The sequence below is a fragment of the Leptinotarsa decemlineata genome, unplaced genomic scaffold (assembly GCF_025532065.1).
Source record: "Leptinotarsa decemlineata unplaced genomic scaffold, Ldec_3_MD MMD2_tig00026340_RagTag_RagTag, whole genome shotgun sequence".
Lineage (NCBI taxonomy): Eukaryota > Metazoa > Arthropoda > Insecta > Coleoptera > Chrysomelidae > Leptinotarsa > Leptinotarsa decemlineata.
The window spans coordinates 6,554,003-6,575,839 of record NW_027412694.1 but is presented as its reverse complement, the minus strand read 5'-3'; the positions used below and the strand labels follow the sequence as shown (position 1 = coordinate 6,575,839).

Sequence of the window (21,837 nt, the reverse complement as noted above, 5' to 3'; positions counted from 1 at the left end):
TTCATCAGTTGGTAATGTTTTTGGTGTTCAAATGAAATCGGTGGAATAACCGGAATTACTTCAAATTGAAAGAAGTATATGTATTAAAAAAAAATTGTTTCTGGGAAAAAAGCTTTTGGCTTTCTATGTCCTCATCTTTATAAAAAAAATACGGAAAACTTACGAAGGAAGGAAGGAAGAGAGCAATTAAATTCAAAATAAACTCTTTATAAAGAAGTCTGGATGATGCATATATTGAATCAAAGAAGCGAATGAATGTCATTACGTACTGTCATCGATAACATGAGTAATTTTAACTCATTCGTGACATTAAGTCGTAATTTTATGAATGAATTCAGTACTTTATCTTGTAATGTTATAAAGATTGTTGCTGAAGAGGCAATAAGGCAAGTGTCATATTCCGAAACATCAGATGTCCACCATTGAGAATGACAGTGTTCCATGTAAAGTAGTATTTCGGAAGTATCTATTTCGAAAGTACATTTTCTTACATGTAACTCAATGTTCATGTTATTGCGGGAAGGTTTTTTTCCAATTTGTATTTCAGAGTAATTTATAAGCATGATCTGTACATCTCTGTAGAGAATTTATTCTGAACTTAGTTGCTTTCTTCCTTCCTTTGGAGGTTTTTCCCAATTTTTTATATGAAAACAGAAAAATAGAACGATGGAAAGCTGTTTTTTTTAATAATTTTATATTTCTTATATTCCACAAGCTATACGTCTTTTGAAAAATAACTGTTCTGTCGGGACTGGTGACAGGTGGATTATTAATCAGACGGACACAGCGTTTACAAATCATAGAATTTATCAATAACACCAACAAAACGGCAAACTTAAAATAACAGTGTAAACTCATGGCGAGGAGAATCAGAATCAGAGTTCCCGGCCGAAATCCCAGAACAGAATGAATCGCCTCTGCTGAAAAATGTTAAGAAATATGTTTGAAGGAATCCTCAAAAATCATCAATGACAATGGTCGGGGTCATAAATATAGTCAAGAAGGGTCAACCCCTTGGGCCTGAATTCCGTATCTATTCCTTATCTTAAACCATAAGAGTGTTAACAATGAGTACCTACTCGAAACATCCCCAGTGGTGTCGTTCTAAATATTCATCTGTTTTTTGGTAATAAACTTTCGTTTCGAAAGAAGAGAGAAATTCCTTAGAAAGTTGTTAACCAGAGATATTTCAACCATGGTGGTATTTTATTCATACATTTGGCAATGTGATAAGAGAATGCTCTTCTGTTAAATTCTGTGTGAAACAGTGAAGGAGTAAGTACCCTTTGTTAACCATGGTTCATACTTAGCCAGTTGTTATTTTTCAAAGTGAACAAAATTCTATTGAATTTTCTATCAAGTTTAATGAAACTATTGTACATCGAAATACGTGTTGCGATTTTGTTAACTGTCTAGTGGAAATGTCTCAGTAAAGTGTTACTCGAATAAATAATAAAGCGAATGAAACAGAAAAATTTCACTTACATTGAACACTGCCATCCTCAATGGCAAACATCGATGTTTTGGAATGATTTCCTGTTGTCTCTCCAGCACCATATGGATAACATTACAATATGAATTATATAATTGGGCGAGATTCAGTATGGCACACAGCACCGGAGGTACATATTGCCATATTCCACCTAGACCGATACATACTACTGAAAAGACAATAAGGCAAGTATCTTGTTACGAATCATCGATGTCCGCCTTTCAGGATGGCAGTATTTCATATCAATTGAATCGAGCTCTTTCGAATACTATATTGTGTAGCAATCTTATCAATGTTATCTGATTCAATTCCATAATAATGTTTGAAATGCGAACTGAATAGGAAAAGGCGTTTTTTGTATAATCCAATGTTCATATGGAAGTAGTTTTTTCGAATGTACTTTTTCTAATGTGTAAGTCAATGTCTATAAGAAAGTTGTTGTTTCTAGAAGACTTTTTCTTCTAGTTTGTGTCTGAAAGTTACTTATTCACATGATCTACACATTTTCGTAACAAGTTTATTCGTAAATTAATTGCTTCTTTCCTTATTTGGAAGTTTCGCACATTGTTGCTTGAAATATAAGTTTGAAAAAATTATTTTGAAAATGGGGAAACAGTACTGAGTTATAGAATGTACAATATAAAGTAAAGTAATGTGATTACTAAAGAAACAAACCTGTAACTTGAATGCAATTCTAATAACTAACTTATTTTGTCACGCAGGACGGTATTTATAGTAAAATAATTGATTACATGTTCAAAAAATAAACAAAGAAAATAATAGATTATTTGGAAGAGTCTTAAAAGTGTCGTTGTTTTGGGAGCTGCGTCTCACAGGATGTTGAATCAGCAATGTCAACATTGACATTGGTCCAGTTTATTCCAAGTCTCCTTGGTTATGAATGGTGAAAGTCAATAAAAAAATATAACAAGCATAAAAAAATATGAATACAACTAACAAGATAATACGCCTTGAAAGGTGTCGACGAAGTTTTTGTAAAACCGTATCTGCGGACTAAACGTAACCATACACCTCGATCTATATTCAAATGAAAATTAATGAAAATGATCATCCACTCTGCTTATGAATGAAATCGCCCGTAACAGAAACGAAAGAGACCAGTAAAGCAAGGGCTCTGAATTGCAGAAGGGAAAAATTAGACAACTGGAAAAGGGAAGTTAAAGAACTGCAGAGCAAAAGTTCCTTATTCTTTGACTGGTCACCCAGTCGGACTAGCGCATTTTTGCAATACTTGAATGATCAGCAGCTTTTTTTAAATCCTATCTAGGTTTGATAATGTTTTTTCTCAATTATACTTCCATTACATTTTTCTTTCCTTTGCCAGCTAAACCGGAAATAAAATTGCAACCAAATAAAAAAAGAAGCATGAACAAAATCAATAATGAAATATTTAATGAGTAAAAAAATCCTTTCGGTTGCGTGAACCATTTGAGTTGATGAAGAAGTCTGATGAAATCGATATCTTGACCTACGACGATGACAGTTTTATCATAATTTTTTGCAATTTCTATTGCAGTACTCATATTTAAATCATAGTCTTTTTCCAGAGCTTGTTCGCAGTTAGTTTCCTCATTAAATTTTTCTGATATAATTTTTATCGAATTATTTTTATTTGTATCAAAAGATAAAAATGTTTCTTCTGTAAATGTTATTTTGCTAAACGTTTGATATTCGAATGTAGGGACAAAAGATTTTCGTCTCTTGTCTCTCTCGAAAGAGACAAGAAAATATTTTTCAATTGAAAAATATTCTGTCGACAAGACAAGAGATTGGGTCATCTTGGTCGAGACGAAACAGGAAAACCCTCTCTTGATAAGATAGCACAAAAGAGGTCGAGAGAATGTAACATCCTAAAAGCTTACTTTATTTTTCATGTACTACTTGCCAAGAGCAATTTTATTTTTATTCTCGATAATAAACGAAAAATAATGATTTTTTTTTCCAACAAAATTCGGTATCTGCACCAGCCTAAAAGGAAGAAATAAAAAATAAACGAATACTCTCTCCTCGTCGTTGGTACTTCTTGATCCGCGAGAACTTGGCCGGAAATTAACTTTTACTATCTACCCTCGACGGGCGGACCCAACCATTTATTACCATTACGTTATAAGAAGACCACGGCAGCACTCAACCGTAGGTACTGCCCACGTATTCGTTCATCTTGTATTTTTATTCATGAAAAAGGACCCAAACGATAGGCCATGGGAATCTCACCCCTTTCTTGCCTCTTTCTGCTGGGGGCGTTCTTTTTACTAGGTTTCATTCATGAATGTTCAGATTTGTTGATTTATGAGTATTTTTTGTGATAATAATTCACAGGTAGTGCGGGTTTGATTTTAATTATCCATATAAGGATTTTTAACTAGGTACCTACCTATACCCAATAGAAGATAAACGTGATTATGAGCAACTACCAAAAAACTTAATAATAACATAAGTATCCGAATATGTTTTGACATATTGTTATGTTAGTCACACATCGCAATTTCGAACAACTACTTTCAAATGTTTCAATTCTGTTTAAAAGGGAATCCAGAACAATGTTATACGAAAGCTCGATTTGGTGGAAGTGTCAGGAAATTGACGTAATTGTGTTTATTAACCAACATGTACCAACAGGAGACACCCTACATTTTTTTTCATGAGAGGTCATTGATAGATCAAGATCTTCAGATGATGTGGTGCTGCAGGTTTTTCCGGGTTTTCCTGCAGCTGAAAAAGCAAATGAAGTCAACCCGGAGCGCCAATTAATTTTTATTATTGTTTTATAATTTCATGATTTGTATTTTGGAAGTGTTAATTCAATTATGGTTTTACAAATAGATAAATGTATATAAAATTTAAAAAAAAATGTATAACTGTCATTAAAAGTGACATTTTGAATAGTTGTCAAAAGATGATATTTACTAAGTAGCGTGTTAAAAATAGTTTTTATTTCTGACCGGAATATTATAAGCTTATATCGTCATAGTTACGCTATCAATAAAGAGGGTCATAACTCCCTTGGGACATTATAGATTTTATAATTCCCTCTACCTTTCACAAGTAAAAATAAATAGAAATGAAAACTGAACCATATTTTATTTATTCACGTCATTACAAATAATAAATGTACAATTTTGAAATGTTCCCCGAAAATTACTTCCGCCACTGGAAACAATTTCTTCTTTTGTATGGCTGGAGCTTCTGTTCACTACAGTCGAGGTACCTGCCTCTTCTGATGACAAAGTAGACAACATACGCGCCGTTTTATTTCTCAATTCGATGCTATCCTCCAAATACCCCTCCGCCACCGTGGAACTTTTCCAACCTCCGTGTCTTTTTAAGTTAGTCATAGTTGCTCCTGCATTGGCTAGAGCAGTAGCAGAAGTGCGACGAAGGCAATGTCCCGTATAGGAAGATGAGTTTGGCAATCCTAAATACATTGCGATTTTGCTGGGGATTTTCCCAAACATGTTTTTTCCAATTGGCTTCAGGACGCAAAGACATATAAAGTCTTAATAAAGGCAAAGCGGAGAACTCTTTTTCATCCACAACTGTAAATTTCTTCGATACACCAGTTTTACTTTCCGGTACGTTCACTACCATAACGGAATCCCGGTCCTCTATATCCGATATCTTCATATTCAAAAGTTCCTGACTTCTGCATCCTCCAAAATAACCCATAATCAAAACAACCTATAACAAAAAAAAAAGGAAATAAATACACACAAAAAGGAAAATAAGAAAAAAATTACCTTATGCAATAAATGAATATCATTAGGAGCGTCCTTTAGGAATCTGATAACATCTTTAGGAGATAAAACAGCAGACTTTTTCGGCTTATAACTCTTACTCTTCCGTTTCAAAAAAGCATGGCATTCATTGAACTTGGTGATATCTCGTTTCTCATGTATAGTCACCATCAATTTTAGCATTGACCATTTAGTCCATAAAGAATTCGGACTATACGTTTCTGACTGAAACGAATAAACACAATTACTACCAAATCTACCGAAAAACAGAAAATTCCTTACCAGTTCTTGAAAATATGCCAGAAATACAGTTTCAGTGACATCTTTTGGCATAAGATTTTTCCGTGTCAGCCAGTCCAGATATATCTTGTATTCTTTTTGGTATACGGCTTCACTTTTCGATGGAATTAATGATTCTCTTGCTTGTTCAGATTTTTTCAAAATATCCTCCATTATATTTGGGGTAGAAAACACGTTTTCACCGCAAACACAGCTTAATAACAAAGTTCTGTTTATAAACAAGTAACATAGCAACAACCTAGCAACAAGAAAACTCTACTATAATCAACGGTACCTGATTCAAATATACCGGGAAGGTAATGAATTGGTACATTTTTCCGTTTCAAAAATGAACAAAATTTTATTGAAATCGGTCAGAAATAAAATTATCTATGTACCACGGGAATTAATGAGCCTTAATAACCTCAGGCAATTGCTGTCCCTCGGGCCAGAGGCCCTCGGGACGCAAACTTTGCCATCGGTAATTAAGGCCCTCCTAATTCCCTTGATACATAAATAACTATAACACTACTGTTAAAAGTATTTTCAACGCGATTTTTTTCGAACGAATAGCAATAAACAAAACATAATTATTCAATTCTCAAGGAAGTTTTGTTATGAAAAATAGATATAGATACAATTAAATACCAGCAAGAACTTTAAATGTGACTTTAAATAAAACGCGTGAGCTGTAAACAATACTGTCTGTTGGTAACCAGAAGATTCGGTGTCACCTGACACGGCTACTTCACAGCAAATGAGATAACATGAAAACAGTTAACTGATAATTTCAATCTCCTTTACCAATATAATAGATAATTTAGCAGTTGAAGGCGAATCTATTTGGTGTTCTCAAACAAAAAGTCATGTGCCTACGGATCTCAAATCACTTCAGAAAACATGGGACGAAATTTTACTAGAAATTGCTTCTGACTCCATCACTTCATCTTTGTCATCTACCTCGGAAAAATCTCGCCTTAAAGCCGTCAATATTAAAGAATCGTTGAACGCATTACTTGTTGCTACTCTGGGAAACACTGTATCTTTAGAAAAGGGAGGGTGAGTGTAGGTCCACAGCACTTAGGCCACATGTGACCCATTATACATCTTCCCGAGGAGTTGTCCTTCTAGGTCATCGTCCATCCCGTCCTTTCCAGGAAGGTGAACAGGTCACTGGGGGATCTCTCCTTTATATCGGCAGATGTAGGCCAAGACTCTGAAAGCACTATTAGATAATGATACTTTCAGGGTAGCCATTGGACTCAGACTGGGTTTAGATATTTGTACTCCTCATAAATGTATTAAAAATACTCGTTTCTCAATAAATGAAAAACCATTATGATTTGTCTCTTTCGGTGGGAAAAAGTTGTGAAAAATAAGCAAGAACTGAGTGGATAGACTTCCAGAAATATGCAAGAGGTGCTGATAAGTATTTCAGACATAGTGTTGACCCTAAAACTTTGTTTTACAGTCGGAATGAAGCGAACCGTGTAATTTAATGATCATAATGGAAAGTAGTTGTTTCGGATGGACTTTTCTTCAGATCTGTATCTCAAAGAAACGTCTATGTATGATCCACCCATAATTTTTTGAAAGTTCCCCACTTTCTATTTATTGATGAAAAAGTAAAATTCAACAAGTTTTATTCAACATGAAGCTCCTGAGGATATTACTTTTCAAATGGTGCCGTATGTAATTATATTCTTTTTAGTTACGAAAAAAATATTCATATCAAATTATCAATTTATTTATTGGGTTAAGAACTGTATTTCAAGTTATTCCTGGAGACTGGCAGAGAACATGATCTATTTCTCAAATAGTCTCTATGTGATACAATATTTTCCAATAATTTGGATTCCAGGACATAGCCTGCGGATGCGCATCTTCACCGGCAGCAGGAGGTTGCATATCTTAATGGGGATTAAGAAGTGATTTCGAATTGGGGTGAAAGTAATAAGGTTCAATTCAATGCCACAAAAACCAAGGCATCGGTTTTCTCCAGAAAGATAAATGTTTCCGAAACGGTGTCAGGTCAGACAATTCCGCTTTCTGCTTCGATAAGTTTTTTGGAGATTAAAATAGGAACATGAAAATGTTTTGCCACAATCATGATGCTGGAATTGCAAAGGTTGATTCTCAAAAGCCTGAAACCCTGTTCCGAACCAGAGAACTGTACACACCTCAGCAACTTTTACTGTTTGGAGCTCCACCACTATGCATACCCTGTGAATCTGTTTGATTCCAGAAAAGTCATCAGCCTGATTGGAGACGCAAACATCACTTCCAACCTTGACAATCGGGAGCATCGAAGAAAGGTTGGAGATTTGTCTCTTTTCTATACATACTTTGACGGAAAGTGTTCAAGTGACTTGGCACATTGGATTCCACCAAGAGCGGTACATACAAAAACCGCTTTTAGAACGCCTTAAGGATTTTCCTGTAGTGCTTGTGTTTTTTCTTGAAAAAAATAAATCGAAACCAAAAAACACAATAGAAGAAACGAATATATCTTTAAGTAGAAAATGTTTGGGAAGAATATAAACCGAGGGAGAGAATGTAATGCTGAAAAATGAGTATTATAGTAATCCGTTTACATTCTTTTGTTAGACTAATTCAATCAACTCACACACCTCAGTGTGCCTGTATTTTTGAAAAATACATTGCGTGAAAAAGTAAAATATCTTCAGTTCAAGATTTTGAGGAAGAGGACATATTCTGTTTTTAATAAACTCTCTTGGTTCCCCTTTTCAAACAATTTTGTTGACAACTCCTGAAATTCGTACAAAACGTTTTGGATTGAACTCATATGTTTTCAGTTTCAATAGATCTAATCATTGATTTCTTCAGAATTCATTAAAAGAAAAATTAACAAACTACTCCCCAATTCGTTGACTGTTTTATTTATTGATATTTATTATTGTGCACGGTTAATTAAGAGAATCAAATATCCATTGATTTTATCAGGTAGCCATAATCCTCATAAATTATGACAACAGCTAGAAAAACAAAAATCATACTCGAACCAAAAATGGAAATCTAAGACCTCATATGCGGGAACTTTCATGTTGATCTGCATATCCGAGAAGTCGGTCGACAATTTTCTTGATTGGGTTATAAATCAGTCTATTTCGCCCATGAGCGACATATGCAAGTAAGAACAGAAGCTTTTGCTTAATAATACCCCACCACAGCTTTAAATAATTCATGATTCTGCTGCGATGCATGCTCTCACCTGAATGCTTGTCTGTATTATTTATGACCATTTATTCCCGTCTTGATTGCCGTGATATGTGTGGCGAACGGAGTAAATTTCGATGTGGGAGGAAGAAAAGTGTGGATATCCATCAACCAAAAATAGTTTGTATTTATCTCTTTCATTCAGTTTTCACATTCACAAAATTGTTTATTGCAGAGAAACACTTTCTTGTGAAAAAGATGAGGCACATAATACAACAGTACAGATTGTACGGTACAGGGTGCCTGTACCAGAAATCCCGTTTTATCTAAAGGCTCTCGTAAACATTTTTCTCGAAGATTCTTCGCTCTTCATAATCTTCCCCCTTTTCTTATAGAAAATGGTTAAATTGTTTCTTTTAACGAATCGAAGAGGTAATATCCGAAACATGATAATTTTCTATCAGGATATCATCATTTTGACGGTGATATCTTGAGAGACTAAGGAGATATATGTACCGTGCATGGTGAATGATGAACAATTATTCCAATAACATGCTGTACATACGGATCGAAAACCGAACATGTGACGAAAAATGTGCAAGAATTGATTCACGAGTAGCTGACATACATTTGCGACTAGCTGACAGCATTTGATAGTAGCTGACATACATTCACAAGTAACTGACACACAGCCTCGGATGGCTGACTTTCATTTATGAGTAGTTACCCTATCGATCAATATATGTCTATTTTTCAGGCGAAAGTCTATGCAATTTTTCATGAGCGGAGCAGACAGACAGCCAGCTTGCTCTTGGGGCACTGATGAACTCAAAAGAGACAAAACACATCGAGACTAGCCTGAGAACGCTGTCAAGAAATAAAAAAACTGGCGAACGAGAATACGCCTACTCTAAACTGGGTGTCATGAATCACAGGCGATGAAAAATTGGGCTCAGAACCACCTGTTCTGACGAGGTCAGATCAGAATAATTATCGATAAGAAGTAAATTGATGGATGCAGCCGTTACTACGTGGTAGGAGATCATAATGAAAAGAGAAATGAAAATTTCTATGTTTTTTACCACTTTAAATTGTAACTAACGTTACTGCAGTTTCGTCCTATATGGACGAAAGTGGTAAAAAATATAGAAATTTTCATTTTTCTTTTCATCGATAAGAAGCATAAAAAGTATAAGGAAAATATACATGGAAAAACCTTTATGAAGGTATGTGATGGAATTGGCCGGATTTGTTGAAATTGTTTGCGAATTTGTAAACTGTCTGGTGGGCAACAAAGTGGGCGAACTTGATTCATTTCTTAATGAATTACTATGTTTGACTGATAGTTTGTTGCATGTAGGTGCCGCTTTGTAATTTATAGCTTTTTCACGAAAAATAACCGAAAAATGTAAGTCACTAAATATGCTAGAATACTGTGCAGAGTTGCAATATGAGGTCGTTGTATTATTAATACTTGTTAAAAACGTTTTTCGGTCTTTGTATAGATCTGCGGACAGCTGTTTGTGAATTCGAATATAACTGAATGTTTTATCAAGATACATTTCATCAAAGAAAATTGGTAATTTCATTTCAAATTTCAGTAATACAGATATCACTGTAATGTTGATGTAGCAGAATATAAACTGGCTTTTCTGTTTTTCAACTGCATGGAAAAACGGTTACCAAGAGATCTGCTACACGTACTGATAACCTGTTTGCAAATTTTTCTGATCACAATGGCATCAAACTTTCTTTTCCACTCAATTGTACTAAAACTTCAAACGTTGTTTTCTTGTATCCTCCAAAGACGAAAAGACAAAAAATGTTAATTGCTGAAACCATGAATAACTATTAGTGAAAAAAATTGTTTTCTGAATAATCAATGAAAATGCATTGAAAAACTTTTCAGAAACAACATCTCAACAGTTTCAGTTAGAGAAAAACGAATAGAAGTAAGCTCAATTCTGATACTTATTTTTCAATCAGTTTAAAGAAAAGTTCACTCCAACACGACTCTAAAAACATGACTGAAAAACATTATTGGTTCACCCAAACTAAGGGATGATGCAAGATATTTATTGAAAATCCAAAACTTTCAATTACCTGATTTATGCATCTACAAAGTGCTTTCAAAAATCTTTAAAACGTCTACCGTATCTTATTCGGTTTACAAAAAAGATACTCAGAGCAACACAGAGCAATCTCCTGCTGTTTCTCTAAATAATCTTCTTATTCAATATCTTTGAACACATGAATTATTAAATGTCCTTCAGTATGAAAAACCCAGTGTCAGCAATGTTAGTTTGTATTTTCAGAGAAAGCTTTGCAAGTGTTGCTTGTAAGCTTTGGGAGAAATAGGATAGCATCCTTAAAGAAAATTTCTATAGTTAGGCATGAGCTATAAGAAGTACTAATGAAAGCAAAGCTAAAAATAATTCAAAAAGTGGTTTTGCAGTTAGCAATTGTCAGTTTTTTCTAGATTGGGTTGGTTCAATAGCGTATAGTTTCCAAGTTGCGTTGAAGAAATCTAGAAAATTACTAAATCGAGGAACTTGAAATTTATCGGATCCAAAAAGTATCCAATGAGGCTATCAAGTTTTCTCCAAATACAAAACTTTCTCCTAAAACTAGTTGGATCCATGATTTCCATTTTTATTAGAAACTTCTGAAAAGTTGCCAACATAATTTGGATATTATTGACGCCAAAGAGTGATGGAAATATATCCTAATCAATTTTTTCCAAAATGAAATGATCATACCACAACCTGAAATATTCTCAAAATGGCAGGACAGTTGAGAGTAACGGCATTGATGAAAGAATTAATCGACAACACTGTCAAATTTTTTTTAGGAAAAAATGGTAAATTTTGTCATGGAGCAAGCATAGATTCAGAAACCACAATTGCCTAGGATATTGGCCAAAATGCATAAGGCGAGTATTGCAATAGCAATACTCTGATTCAGAAAAAATGTTTATAAGTGGTACAAGATTTTGGCAGAACATCAATAGACGATTAAAATTACAAAGTGAAGAAAATTGTTATTGAGAATCATCGAATCATTATCAGAGAAGTTGTTGAAGATGTCGGCATATCAATTGGCTCATGCGGTGCAATTATTTCGAAAATTTTGGAAACAAAGCGCGTGGCAGCGGAGTTCGTTCCAAAATTGCTGAATTTACACCAAGAAAATCGTCACATGAGCATTGCTATGGAATTGTTAAATGACGTCAACGGCGATCCAGATCTGCTTCAAAGGGTCATAACTGATGACAAATCAGGTATATGGTTATGACATCGAAACCAAAGTCCAATTATCCCAGGATAGCCACGACCAAAAAAGTACGCGCCAAGTTAGATCACTGTTTTCTTCGATTACCGTGGCGTAGTACATCAGGAGTTCTTGGCACATGGTCGTACGGTCAATAAGAAGTATTATCTTGAAAAAGGCCGGTATCGTGAAAAAACAGCTCATGGCTTTTGTATCACGATAATATACTTGCTGACTCGTCATTGTTTGTTTGTAAGTTTTTGGCGAAAAACAACACCGTAATCATGTCTCAGCCACCGTATTCCCAGATTTGCCCCCCCCCCTGCGACTTTTTCCTGTTGAGGAGATAAAAACCGAATTGCTGAGAAGACATAACAAAAAGTGCATATCAGAACTGCTTCGAAGATTTTAAAAACGTTTGCACCTCATTTTTTGAACAGACAACATATACTATATCTCATATTATGAATTAGTCTTGATGGTATAACGTTTTTATCTTGGATTTATTCTAAGCCAAAGGTTCCCAATTTTACCCATTAACAATACTGGCAATATTCAACTATGAAAGTGAGCATGTTTCAGAATTTCGTTGGCCTTCACATTGGGCTAGTGACCTTCAAACTTTTTATGAGGCAAATCCATTCTCAACAGCGAGATAAACATTATTAATGAAAATCAGGAAGGAGACATTGAAATAGGAGTTTTTTTAAAAAGGGAATGAAATAAAACAACGAAAATAACTGAAAATATTTCATTATATAGAACATTAAGTTCTCTAACTCCTACCACCATATAGCAACGAAATAATTCAAACATATTTTCAATGATTATCTTTTTCACAAATGTGGGAACTCTTAATATTCTGTTTTTATATAAAACAGCATTTCAATGAGTGGCTTTTATTTGAAATATTTCATTAACATATATATACATTCATGAGCTTTTCAAAAAGTGTTATGTGATTTATACATATAATTCATAAATTAATGGTTCATTAGAATAATGCTCTCGAAAGTGAAAATTCAATAAATCCTAAATATGATTTGAAAGTCTCAATTCTGTTTAAAAAGTTCAAACATTACATTGATTGTTATCCTGAACAAACTTTTGAATCTTACTCCCTCAAGTTCTATTCTACAATTTACGATTATTCAAGACAAAAAGGAAAATCATCAATATGCAAAATTCTTTGGAATGGTACTTACTGATAAAATAAAGAGTCTATAATCCCATCCATTTTCAACTGAAGTTAATTAGTTTTTTCTTTTCTTCTTAGGTAAATATATATTCTAGCAAAATCAGTCCATTTCAAAAAAGACATGTTACTCTTAAAATAAAATGGAATGGTGAACTTCTTTTTAGTGAACTATGTTTGGCACAAAAATGCTTGTTATAATTTCTGAGTGAAAATATAGCAATTTGGATATAATAAAAAGATGAATACATAAATCTTTCATTACAATTCAATTGTGTGAATTATGGAAATTTGCAGAATTGATGTGGAATAATCATTCAGGACTTTTTCAAGATGCATTCGGTGGAACTTGATCAAGCACTTTATGGATTCATATATTGGTAACATTGTGGAATGAGTAATTCATGTTTAATATAATGTCTCAATATATAATGTATTCCATATAAGATGTTTAATATAATGTCTCAATATATAATGTATTCCATATAAGATGGTCTATTGGACGTATTGAGAGAATATCAACTTGAAAAATTCAATTAGAACATCCTCTGTATTATATGATTTTTGAATTGTGATAAAAAATCAAAATCACTTCTGTGAAACATGTTTTATACCTTTCTTTCACCGTTCTTGAAATATTAATCATTTTGTATTTTCCTCTGACTAAAAAGATACAAATAACAAATAATTTACATATAATTACAAGTAATATTACAAATAATAATTACAAATTAATAATAATACAAAATTATTAATAATATATAAATATTTCTTATCCCCTTTTATATATTGGGACCTTTCACCTCACCTACAGTGAGAATTATTTATCGCATAAGAGTTAGTTCATGCTCATCAAAATATAAGCATTCTCATTGCGAATCGCTAACCGAAAAATAACCATTCCATTGAGTTTTCATTCCATTCCATTGAGCTGCATTACATTTTCTAGCAAATAGTTTATTACGTGCTATTGGCTAAAGTTTTCTTTCAATAATGAATAAATCTCGAATTCAAAAGTTGTATATCTTTAGTAAGTGTCTCTTAAGAAGTAACAGAAGAAATTATAGGTACAGCATGTCCCTTTATAGTTGGAGTCTTTCTGCAGGAGCAGCCCCGACGATAGAAGGGGGTTTACGGGTTTAGTTATACCGCGTCCCTTGCAGTAGGGGCTTCAGTTGTACCAGACCCCTTGCATTATGACGGCAATATGTAATATATGATAAACTGGATACAATAATAAATGTTATTACAAAATGTAGTTTCAAGCTAAGTACATTAACAACGTCAATCTCTTTTGTCTTTACCGAGGGCATGTTTATTTGATGTCGCCATATTTAAAAAAAATATGAACACTAAATGTTTTTTTTTTGCTTCCGAAGGAAATTTTTGATAGTTTTCAGAGACGATATAATTCAAGCATCTACATCTCTAACCGATATTAATGAAAGAATACGCTGAATATATGCTATATACTGTGATTCTATGATTTAATCGATTCACAATAATGCTATTTAAATTTTTGCAACATTTGTGAGTGCCACTTTATTCGCAAAAGTTTTACAAAATTCAAATAATCATGGCTGAGCTTCAACCCAAGTAATACACCGAACTCAAGTTATATAATCGTTTAAATAAGGTATGATGGTTTGCATTTCACGGAAGACTTGGATATTATTTTATACAGATTGTTCCATAAATATGTTTCCATTAGTATTTTCAATAAGCAACCATCTCAATTTTTTTTTAATTTAAATAACCATGAATAAGTTTAATTTACTCTGACCTATACCGATCTCCCAGTTCTAAATTAACATATTACGATTTTTTTGCATCTATGCAATTATAAATCTTTATGATTTCAATTTCCTAAAATGACACACTTGTAAGTGCTCTTAAAATTCATTCTGTCAGATGAATGGACATTGTTTGGCAAAAAATAACCAGTGTATCATTATACCAATCAGAAAACTGAAAATTTCCGTACATACAGCAATTTTTTTCTCATTTTCAAACATATACTGGAAAATCAATGAATCTTTGCACTATCAATTCCAGGCAGTCCTATTGAATTTCAACAAGGATAATAGTGGGTGAAGATCTGCTTCTAATATTTTTATTTGAAAAACTAAAGAACATACTTGACAATAACATGTTCAAATAGTCTGTCAGAAATTATTCACAATCTGATGTCTCAAATAAGTGATTTCAATTCTGAAGCAGAATTCAAAAATGGTATATTATAGAGGATGTCTTATTTATTTGTAATTTCAAATTAAGGTAATATATGTTACATGTAGATATGGCAACAATGTGGAGATAAAAATATTTGCAAAATCTATTTCACGGCCCTCTATGATACTGAATAAAATTTGGAAAACATGTCTTCCTTAGTTCTCAAGATATGTATGATATACATATCTTGAATATAATATACATATAATATATAATATAATATACATATCTTGAAATGTTTCCTTTCATAACAATATACTGGTATACATTTTTTTACTGCCAATAAGATGCAAATAGGGCCATTATTTCTAATCATTACGTCTGGAAATCTGTTGTATATAAGTATGGCTTATGTTGGAAGTATAATCCACCTTTATAGTCTCTTTATAAATCGGAATTAAAAATAAAACTGGACATGTTGTACTGGAATCTGAGTTGACGAAACCACTGAAGTAAGAAAAATATTAATCTACTCTTAATTATGCAAGTACCAACAATTATGTAAGGCTGGATACTTAAATATTGATTCCTTGGTAGGTGCAAATACCTAAACATCTAATAATAAAATCATTTGTGTTCATTCAACCACAATGAAGAATGCAATCTGCCCTGAGAACTGATAAACTATGGAATTTTTTTAACAAATTCAAAAATTGTTCTATCGATATTACTCCAAGAAACTTAACCTCTTTTGAAGTACAAATGGCCGTGTTTGAAACAGAAATGTTTCCGAACATTTTTTCACTTACTCCTATATTATGAATGTTTAAAAATTGAAAACTACAGATACTTGCAGTAAAAACTATCTCTAAGTTACATAAAGAAATTTAAAAATTCAATCAAGTTCAAAACATCCAAAAGCTTAAAACAACTCAACTTCAATTTTTAGTTACACACATTTGAAAAAATTGAGGAAAGTGTATTTTCATAAGTTAGGATTGTTAGTCAAAATAAAATATTTCAAGATTATTTACACTCTAAACTAGAAAATTGAATATAATCTTATTAGTTTTAAAAATGTACAAATGAAAATACAAATAACAGTTAAACTATAAATTAAAGTTTGTTCCCTCTGAATACTGAATTCTGCGTCCTAAATATATTTGTTATTGAAGTAACAAATTCTGCAGAAAACTTCCGGGAATGATGAAATGCAAAATAAAATTTTCAAATTATAAGTTAGTATACCAAAAAGTTTAGCAATAGGATTATTCATTATCTAGTTTTGAATTATTCTGAATACAAGTTGGAGAAAAATTATTGTCAAAAACACTTTTGCTACTTATTTTATTTAAGTAAAATAAACCTTGTGTAAATTGGGAGCAGACCATCCTCAATAAGAATACCAAATATTTCAGTTCAATGGTAGATAACAAATAATATATCCTAACGATGGGATACCAGAAAAGTTGGAGAGCATAATATCTAAGGGGAATTGAATCTCAGAAAATTATGACAATGACATCGGTGGAAATTTCCAGTGATTGCACAGAATACATCCTTCCTTGTAACCTACTCGAAAAACTACTGATTTTTAGAAATTATGTACAAAAATCCAAAACCTCATAACTCACCCCAAAGTAAAGGTATTTCTGCCACAGTCAGTATTGCGAAAGAATTTGTATACCGGATATTTCAAATATGTCTCTCGAAATTGGGATCTCAGAAAAAAGAAGATTGAATTGGGAAATAGTTACACGTTTATGTGATCAACAAAGTGGCGTTCTTGAAATTCCGAGTATTTCCTGCAATACTGGGAAAAAATGGAAATTTTATTAAATAGTTTTCATTTTTTCTTGACTTTATTTGATAGAATATTTCAAAATGAATTACATATTTTCATTGCCACTTTTTCTCTGCTGCATGATAGTGTTTTCAAATTTTTATCATCCTTCGGCCTCTATCATCAATTAAGTTTTTTTCTGTTGTCTCAATGTGTAGACTGGTAATTATAAAAATCAAATTTTGGGTCATTTCTTCAAAGATTTGCTGAATAGAGAAGAGTATCATCACCTTTTGACATCAACTTTTGAGGATTATTCAAACGTTTTTTCACTGGTCAAATAACTTTGCATCTGGTACCAACAAGATCATACCTTACAACACAAGGCAGGTATCTAATCACCTCACCACAAGGTTCAGTGGCAGATGGATCAGATATAAAGGCCGTGTGAGATAGCCAACTAGGTCTGCAGATCTCAGTGTCCTTAACACATTTTTTTGGAATACACAGAGATAGAATTTACAGTTGGGGCAAATACCAAAATGTCGGACACCTTCAACTCAACATTATTTGAAACAGTGGAAGATTGAGAACGAAAATAAATTGCTCAGAGTGTGACTTACAAAAAAAATCATTTTGAGTTTCTCTTGTGATTCTTGAGCTAGTTATGTAGCCAGATTGATTATTTTGTTTTATTGAAAGTGTTCTTGAGCTACTGTTCATATAGAATATCTTGAACAAAGTTCATTCTTGATATCATTTTATAATATTGTCTTTCACATTACTACGAACCAAACATACCAAGATTTATCTCCCAATGGTGAGAATCAAATTTGAAACACCCGTGTGAATATTGTAGGAGAGTGAATGAATACTCTTACAATTGACATGATGTATTAGAATTTTCTACTATTCAATAACAACCATAAATAATATCTTGTTGAAGAATTTTTTGAGTTTTCAAACCAATTATTTGTTCTTGGATTACCTATTTTTATATGAAAACCTTTGGTAACCCCAAGTCTCGTTCTTGCTTTTTCTGCTCCAAGTAAACTTTGTTTTTTGGGAAAGAAAGTTTTTGGCTTTCTACTACTCCATCTGATACAAAAAAAATGGATGAGAGAATCTTCCAAAGAAAAATTCCCAAAAAATTAATCACTCCTAAAAATATAACCCTTTCAAATTAAACTTTGTTGTTCCGGACCAGTATTTATTCTACTGGACAGGTATTAAGTAAAGGTATTGTAACAGGTACACGACCTGTCGAGAATGAATTCTTGACTTTCTGCTTGACGTCAGTTACTTTGAGATGTGTGTCGAGACAATAATGACCTCTTTGATTGCGGTAGTCTCTGTGAATCATCTCGTTTGTTAAGACAGTCGAGACGTTTTTCAATTTCAATGACCTCACTAATTATCCTAGCTTGAAGAGTTTTCCCCATAGAAATGGTTTTGGTGTTTCTGAAGCTTATTGTTTGGCCTGTTTCAAGGTGATGTTTAAAAAGGGATGAGGCTGGATCTGATTTCCGAACAGCTAGTTCATGTTCATAGGCTCTGTTGGAATTTGGAACATGGTATTTCATGTATGCCCTGTGTCATTGCGTATCGTGTCTTTGGATGTTCGTAAAAGAGTGGAGATTTGATTGTTGTCTGTGAATATTGTTCTTCAGAATTCGGCTTACTTTGTCGGTAACTCTATGGATGTAATGGAGAAAAGCTTTTGGCTGGACAGTCTGTTCATCGGGTAATTCGGGGTGTAGGGTTTGGGTTTGTGTCTTTGGATTTGAGATACGGGATAGTCGTTTTGGTGAAGGGCGGCTTTGAGTTTTTATAGTTCATTAGATCTGTTGTGATTGTCAGTGAGTCTTGATGTATGAGAGAATTCAAAACTAATTTGGGCAGAATGGTGATGTTACTTAGCATTCAGATAGCGATTGGCATTGGTAGGTTTTCGGTAGACAGTGTGTGAGAAAGAGTTCAGGTGAAAAACACCTTATCCCTTGCCTCTCATGTGAACCTACGACTTCATAGGTTAGTATGGCAGGTACCCAATGGAAAAACAACAACTATCCTAGCTAATGCCACACAAAAAGCTGAATTGAAACCATCAGGCACCCGTGCAATGTCTTCCATCTGAAAGATTCGTCACAAGTAACTTCCTAAAAATGAAAAGTAGAAATTAGACCAATTTCGAGGTAATTGCCCCTCGTCAGTACCGGACGGGTTACTTCAGACAGAATGAAACGCCTGAGTATCCCGAACAAACAAAATTAATTCCAACTAGTCATAAATTCTATCTGCAGTCGATTATGTATGTCCACTGCGCTACCTACAAACAAAGCCCGGAAACAACTCCACAAAAATATACTCCGGGGTGGGAGTCGGAATAATAATGATATTCCGGAGAGGTGCCTGTTACTTCAGCTTTCTGCGATGCATTAGCTGTGTTAGTTGTGGTTTTTCCATCGGATATTTGCCAGACGTACCTACAATTCATCGGTTCACATGAGAGGCAAGGGGTAAGGTGTTTTCCACCTAAACTTGGGCATGTTATGCACGTTATGGGCATGTTATGCACGTCATGGGCTTGCTATGCACACACATTTTTACTTTTCTAGTTTACCTGATGACAATAAAAAATGTCGAGATATTGTATTATTGTCCTAAGAGTAGGCAGAAGTACTTAGAAACTCAATCTAGAATGTGGTGATTTCTTTGAATTTTTTATATTACTATCGAAAGTGAATACTCCATATGATCAACAATGAATGAGATCTTCAACATTTTTTTGGATAATTTTGATTCTGTTGAGATTCAAACGATTTTAATTGTTGCAAATAAGTGAAATCAGGAAATATTTATTATAAGGATCCCAACTTTCTCCCACACCTTTTCCACTATTCTGAAATATTTTGTAAAACTTGATGCAATGCTAAAATTTTTCGTAACCTAAAATTCTACATCTAAGCTTATCACATTAAAAGATGAGGAAAACCGAACTAGAGAGAACTTTTCTCTAAGTACAAAAATCATCTAATCCTGAACATTTGGTATATCATTAGAATATATTTCCAAAAAAAATACAGTAAGGTTCCATATCACTAAGTATACTGTCGCTGTTCTCCATTCCTAATTTCATGCGATAACATCAGATTCCATACTATTTTTCACTACCTTCGTTCCGTTTTTGGGTGATTTCTCAACCATCAGCACTTCCTGTTCTGGAACTATAATAGGCCCATTTGAATAATTCCATGACTGGATCTGTAAACAATGTAAACCTTTTTATTCAATGTTTTTTATTTATAATTGAAGTCTATTTAGAAAACTAACCTTTTGTTCGAAGTTCATTATCCAACTCTCAATTGAAATAACAAATTTGATACAAAAATATGTAGTTTTTTTCGAAAGTTGTAAATGAAACAATGAAATGCTGTTTAGAAATTATGAATTGAATATTATATTTTTGTTTAAAATAATGACATCATTCTTCCATTAGAGAAATATCATGAATAACTTTGGTGAACCACCTGAAAATTCTTGGAATAATATGTAAGATGAAAATTTTAATAGGTATTGTTGAAAATTTTGACTGAAATATATATTTTTTTGGACTACACCTAACGATTTGATCTTCACAAACAACATAAGGTGTAGTTTAGATAGATATAGATAGAATAAACTTGTAGATTATCATAATTTATCTGAACTTAAAAAATGCCCCATCTTTTAGGACTCAATTAGCATACCTGAATATCATACTCATGGCTATATGGGAAAAACCGGAATACTAAATATTACATTGGTTACTACAAAAACAGTTCAAAATCATCTGATTACATACATTACGTAAAGCCATCGATCTGGTCGAATGGTTGGACATAATGAAAATAGACTTCTACCCTTAGCCTGTCATTTCAATCCCGATGGGTGTTCTCATGGATCAGATCAAGAAAACTACTACCAATATTTGTCAAGCTACTTGAAAGTTCACTTACAACAATGAAAGAATACACATGCTTGCATGAAATGAAATGCTTGATAAAACACCTACTTTCATAGTGCATCGTTTTCTTTTACAAGTGAACAATTCACGTTTATTTTTGATCAGTCTATGACCAACAGCTCTTGTTTGGATGAACTTGCAATCAGTACATCAAAGAGAGATAGCTAAACAATCATGAGTCAATTTTTTAGATTTGGAGACCAACTGATGACATTTGACAGCTTACTAAGTATTGTTTATTCAATATTTCTATGGTTTCAATTCTTTTATACAAAACAAACAGTTGCTTTCACAACTACTAAATGGTGGCCTTTTTATATTTCACAGTGAGTAATTTTGATTCATGATAATAATTACAAATTTCACATATTGACTTTATTTCCAACTTCATTTTCAATATGTAATTCTTATCATGAAAAGTGTTATTAAATTGAGAACGGCTCTGTCTCAAGTTCCACAAACTTTTTAACTATTGTTATAAAGAATGTTTTCAAAAAGTAGTTAGTCAAGGTTAAAGCAAAATCCGAAATTGAAAATTACGTCACCAGAATAATAAACAGATTAATTAAAATGTTCGTTTTATAAACTCACAATTGCAATAATTTTCATACAATTTTTGTGTAAGTGCCGCAAACAACAGTTGAAATGTGTTTTTGATACTTCATTAGCAAGATTCCCACATTTTTTTGTATCAAGATGGAGTAGTAG

General features: G+C 33.1%; 2 protein-coding genes across 4 annotated transcripts in view; both read right to left on the bottom strand.

The window, feature by feature from the left end:
- Positions 1–4,575: 4,575 nt before the first annotated feature.
- On the bottom strand, positions 4,576–6,049 carry LOC141485944 (uncharacterized). Of its 2 annotated transcripts, XM_074183647.1 has the most exons (3): positions 5,530–6,049; positions 5,251–5,472; positions 4,576–5,191 (listed from the first exon to the last, which is right to left on the bottom strand). In XM_074183647.1, the coding sequence occupies exons 1-3, from the start codon at positions 5,698–5,700 to the stop codon at positions 4,841–4,843; spliced, it is 744 nt and encodes a 247-aa protein (XP_074039748.1). In that variant the 5' UTR covers positions 5,701–6,049; the 3' UTR covers positions 4,576–4,840. The 2 variants fall into 2 exon arrangements, with proteins under 2 accessions (XP_074039748.1, XP_074039747.1); XM_074183646.1 differs by having other exon boundaries at positions 5,251–6,049.
- A 6,661-nt stretch (positions 6,050–12,710) lies between these two features.
- Positions 12,711–21,837, bottom strand: part of MFS17 (Major Facilitator Superfamily Transporter 17) — a 186,387-nt gene continuing 177,260 nt past the window's right edge. For both annotated transcript variants that reach the window (XM_074183668.1, XM_074183669.1), the window contains exon 10: positions 12,711–20,387. In XM_074183668.1, coding sequence (XP_074039769.1) covers positions 20,259–20,387 — 129 coding nt within the window. In that variant the 3' untranslated portion in view covers positions 12,711–20,258. The remainder of the gene's footprint in view (positions 20,388–21,837) is intronic.